The sequence below is a fragment of the Nanorana parkeri genome, unplaced genomic scaffold (assembly GCF_000935625.1).
Source record: "Nanorana parkeri isolate BGI_ZX_2015 unplaced genomic scaffold, ASM93562v1 scaffold351, whole genome shotgun sequence".
In the NCBI taxonomy this organism is placed as follows: domain Eukaryota; kingdom Metazoa; phylum Chordata; class Amphibia; order Anura; family Dicroglossidae; genus Nanorana; species Nanorana parkeri.
In genome coordinates, this window is record NW_017306619.1 from 949,676 (window position 1) to 954,933 (window position 5,258).

General features: G+C 48.9%; 1 protein-coding gene across 1 annotated transcript in view; it reads right to left on the bottom strand.

Annotated features, from left to right (window-relative positions):
- The window catches only part of IBA57 (IBA57 homolog, iron-sulfur cluster assembly), a 9,403-nt gene that overhangs the window by 1,195 nt on the left and 2,950 nt on the right, over positions 1-5,258 (bottom strand). The window contains exon 2 of the mRNA XM_018558643.1: positions 3,376-3,710. Coding sequence (XP_018414145.1) covers positions 3,376-3,710 — 335 coding nt within the window. The remainder of the gene's footprint in view (positions 1-3,375; positions 3,711-5,258) is intronic.

Here is a 5,258-nt window from a genome sequence, read left to right on the forward strand (position 1 = left end):
AGGGCAGGAAGGACATACAGAGGCTCTCCCAGGCTCTTTGGTCAGACTCATTAAATCTGATCTCCAGTCTTGCACAGTTGTACCAGTTCCCCTCCTGGACTCGCTTCCTCTGATATCACTTCACACTGCGAGCTTCCCACAATGTGGATTAGAAGCTGCTGCAAGTCACATAGAGCTCCGCCTCCTTTCCTGGCTGGAGGATGTCTAGCATCTTCTAGCCATTCCCTTCCCAGCCTGACTGTCCCTGGCCCAGCCCCTTTCATTCATTGGATGTCAGTTCTTTCAATCATGGAGGCTCAGCATCACATGTAGGCGTATCATAGGGCGTTGTTCATGCAAATACATCCTGCCTAGTAGGGATGCACCGATAGCGGTTTTTCGGTATCGAGTACCGATATTTTTTTTTTCTGGAACTCTGCAATACCGAATAACAATACCAGAAGTCCCTTTAAGGAAGCCAGGCGGCGTGTAAAAACTGGCCACCTGGCTTCTCAATTTGCAGGGAAGCCGTCTCCATGCTTCCTCGTCACCAGGGGGACAAGAAACCATGGAGCCGGCTCTCCGTCCAATCAGGAAGCCGGGTGCAGTGTAATGACAGGGCACCCGGCTTCCTGATGTGCCGGGAAGCCGGCCCCATGCTCCCTCATCCATAGGTGATGGAGCATGAAGCCGGCTTCCCGGCCAATCAGGAAGCCGGGTGCCGCGTCATTACAAGCTGCCCGATTTCCGGATTGGCCAGCTTCCCGACCAATCAGGAATCCGGGCAGCGAGTCATTACACGCTGCCCGGTTTCCTGATTGGCCGGGAAGCTGGCTCCATGCTCCCTCGTCACAAGTGACGAGGGAGCATGGAGCCGGCTTTCTGTCCAATCGGGAACCCGGGCGCACCGTGTAATGACAGGGCACCCGGCTTCCTGATGGCCTGGGAAGCCGGCTCCATGTTCCCCTATGGCACTGCCGATCAGAGGAAATCTTCCTCTGACCGGAAGTTCTGGTATCGGGGAAGGTATTGGAGAATTTGGGCTTGTATCGGTATCGGTGCATCCCTAACTTTCAGCGCTTATGAACAAATTAAATGTTCTGACTTCAGTGGCTGCACGCTTATACCAGGTCAGAACTCAAGGCGCAGGAATGGGGCTCATTGTATTCATCGAACTCTCCATCTATATTTGTTGCAAGCCAAAAATAAACAAATACAATGAAAATCCGGTGACACATGTGCAATGAGATGGGGGGGGGAGCATACACAAGAACATAAGCAGAAAACATTTGCTGTGAGAGTCTCTAAAGACTTAAGAAAAAGGAAATGTGACTCATCTCAAATGGTATCCACCCGAAATAGGACATCGGCTTTAAGTGGGCCTCTAAAGGGGTCATTAATATCACGCTGCATACACAATTGTAATGTTTGAATATATCTAAGGGAGCCATTATAGTGCCAGGAGGGAGTACAAAAGGAGACCTGATGGAGAACTTTATTTTTGAATACATATACATTGTACTCCTGAAGCTAACTGATCAAGAATTAAACACAGAATGAACAGGCGGCATGAAATCACAGAGCAGCTCAATTGTGGCCTATGTGTCACCTATTTTCGCTGACCTGCCAGGTCTTACTGCAGCACCCCCCATCCCCCTTCCTTTCTCCTACACAAGTGTGTTACACATGAAACCAGGTGAAAAACACATTTCTGTTTAACATTACTGTTAACTCTTATCAGGCTGATGGGAACCTTCAATATTTTCCTTAAAGGACAACCCACTGAAAGAGGCTTTTCACTTCCATTTAAAGAACTATGGGGTCAGGGCTTTTCCCCATAGTTCTCCTTAGGGTAACGGGAGGACACAAACTAGCGTCCTCCCGTCACCCTAAGCTCAGTATATAGGGAGCTACAGCTCGCGGTATACTGAGACGCCGGAGCGGATTCCGACATCGATGTCTGGATCCGCCCAGCTGCGTGAGTGACAGCTGTCTCTGAAAATGGAAACCCATCAGGTACCTCCTACCAGAGCAAGGCCTTCCATTTGGAATCCAAACTGGTGATTTAATCCAAGAGTGTCACCAAGCAGCCCCAAGGTTACCAATGTTGGGAGCTTAATGGCTTCTCTAGGTACACTATATAGCCAAACGTTTGTGGACCCTTGACCATCACACCTAGGGCCGGATTTCCTCTCCCAGCCGCCCCAAGGACAGGTTCCACGATACATATGGAGTTGGCCTTCCCTTTACAGCTACACCAGCCCCCTCTCTTCTGAGAAGGCTTGCCACAAGATTCTGGAGGGTGTCTGTGGGAATTTGTGCCCATTTAGCAAAAGTATTGTTTGCGAGGTAAGGTACTGATGTTGGATGAGAAGACATGGATCAAAATCAGTGCATTCAAAAGGTTAAGGATGCACCGATACCGTTTTTTCGGTATCGAGTACCGATATTGGCTCACCGCCCAGCTTCCTGATTAGCTGGGAAGCCGTCACCAAGTGACTAGCAGGTATGAAGCCGGCTTTCTAGCCAATGAGGAAGACGTGGGGGGCGGGTAATGTCTCACCGCCCTCCCTGATTGACCAGCTTCCGGACCAATCAGGAAGCTGGGCAGCGTGTAATGACCAGGTATCGGGATAGGCATCAGGAGCATTTGGCTAAATAGGAGTAGTCGCCCAAATACTCGGTATCGGCACCGATACTAGTATCGGTGCCTCCCTACCAAAGGTGTTCAGTATGGCTGAGGTCAAGGCTTTGTGGAGGCCACTCGAGTTTCTCCACAACAGACTGGTCAAACCATGTCTTTATGGAGCTGGCCTGGTTGCCCCCTCTTTGGAGCTACAACAGTCTTCACAGGATTTTGAAGTGTGTTGGTGGGAATTAGTGTCCATTGGTGAGGTCAGGTCAGATGTTGGGTGAGAAGACCTCGCTCACAATCCAGTTCACCCCAAAGGTGTTCAGTAGGATTGAGGTCAGGGCCCCCCCGTGAAGCCCACTCACGTTCCTCCACACCAGCCTGGTCACACCCTGTCTTTATGGATCTGGCTTTGTGCTCATGCTGAAACAGAAGAGGGTCTTCACCAAACTGTTAACACAAGGAAGAGCACAATTGTCTACAATGTCTTAGAATGATGAAGCATCATCCTATAATGGAAACACCCGAACTCAGCAACATGGAGGGGGCTCCACATACAGAGAGACCACTGCTTCCACACAGATAACAAGGGTACTTCTCGGCAGCATGCTGGCAAGGGGCAGGCTTATCTACTTAGGCTTTTCTGAAGAAAACAAACCATCAGACTTTGCAGATCATTTCTTTTGCTGCTACCGGAATGTATTCAGGACCCCAACACTGTGCATCTCCCTAATCATAACCAAGATCTCCATCCCGACACCTACCGTGTTGATATCGGTATTTGCAATACTCCTCGTAGTTTCCCAGCTGAGCTTCAGGCAGCAGACCTGCGATATCCCCGTCGGCCTGGGCCACAATTCTCCATCCCATAACCGGTACCCGAGGGTCAGGGCTGCACACCACCACCGGACTCGGCAGTCTCTTCCCCGGAGGGTCCTGCTGTTTCTGACCTGGAAGCACGGCCCACACCGACAACTCTGGACAGGGGGACACCTCCACCTTCTTTCGGAAGTTGTAGACCTGCAGATGTTTCTGGATGGGCTCCAACGCCTGGATGTCACACTCTAGTAGTAGGTCAGACTGGCCATCCGTGGGGAGCCTGGAAGAGACGTCAACCATAATATATTCATATAATCACTCTTACTCTCCCTACCACACGGCGTCATTCAACCGGGAGGGCATGCGGAGAGCACAGAACATCATGGGACCCTCCCGCTAAGAGGGTGTCACCACAGGGCACTGCACTCACAGTGTCATGATGCAGAGAACAGCTATGGTGGGGGGAGAAAAATAAGGCCCACCTAATCCCCGGGTGACTAGGTTTCCTTTAAAGTACTTTAAGATTGGAGCTGAAGTTTAATCTGTTTATATTATGCCTTCCCTGGCTCCTCCCCTCCCCCCTCCCCCATAGTTACATAGTTACATAGTATTTGAGGTTGAATAAAGACACATGTCCATCAAGTCCAACCTATTGTGTGTGTGTGTAAAGATCCCCGCGTCATCTCGTTTTTAGGAGTACTTGTACCCCTGTATATTACCGTTTCTCAGGACATCGTCCAAAAGCCTCTTGAATGATTCCAGACTATTAGCTGAAATCACTGCTTGTGGCAACGAGTTCCAGACCCTAACCGCGCGAACTGAGAAGAATCCACTTCGCCCCTTGTGTTTGAATTTTTTTTCTACCAGTTTCAGGTGGTGTCCTCTAGTCTTTGTTACGGAATTAATCGTAAAGAGTTTATTGCTAATGTTGCTATGACTATGGAACATTTTGTACATGAAAATCATGTCCCCCCTTAATCTCCTTAGTTCCAGCGTGAACATATTTAAATTTAGTAACCGTGTCTCATAGCTCTGGTCCTCCATCCCTTTGATGAGTTTGGTCGCCCTTCGCTGGACTTTCTCCAGTTCAAGGACATCCCCTCTGTGTACCGGTGCCCAAAACTGCACCGCATACTCCAGGTGAGGCCGAACCAGTGATGTGTAAAGTGGCAAAATTATAGACCTATCCCTGCAAAACATTCCCTTCTTGATGCAGGACAGGACTCTACTAGCTTTGCTTACCGCAACCTGGCACTGTAATCTATTATTGAGTTTATGGTCTACAGTGACCCCCAAATCTTTCTCCATTTCAGACTTCCCTAGCGGCATACCCATTATTGTATAACCCATTTGCGTGTTTTTTGTCCCAAAGTGCATAACTTTGCATTTATCAACATTAAACCTCATCTGCCATAAAGTTGCCCACTCCCCTATTTTATCCAGGTCCTCTTGTAAAGATATACTATCTTGGTTTGTTTCTATTACCCTTCCAATTTTGGTTTTATCAGCAAACACTGAGATATCGCTGTTTACTCCGTCCCCGATGTCGTTAATAAACAGGTTGAAAAGCATGGGTCCCAACACAGAACCCTGAGGCCCAGCACAGAACCCTGAGGCACACCGCTAATAACACTAGCCCAGTCTGAAAGGGCGCCATTTATTGATACTCTCTGTACCCGTTCCTTTAGCCAGTTCTCTATCCTTGTACACACCACCTCATCTATCTATGCCCATAGCTCTTAGCTTGTGTAGTAAGCGTTTATTACCGTATCAAAAGCCTTAGCGAAATCCAAATATACCACATCCACAGACCTCCCTCCATCCAGAT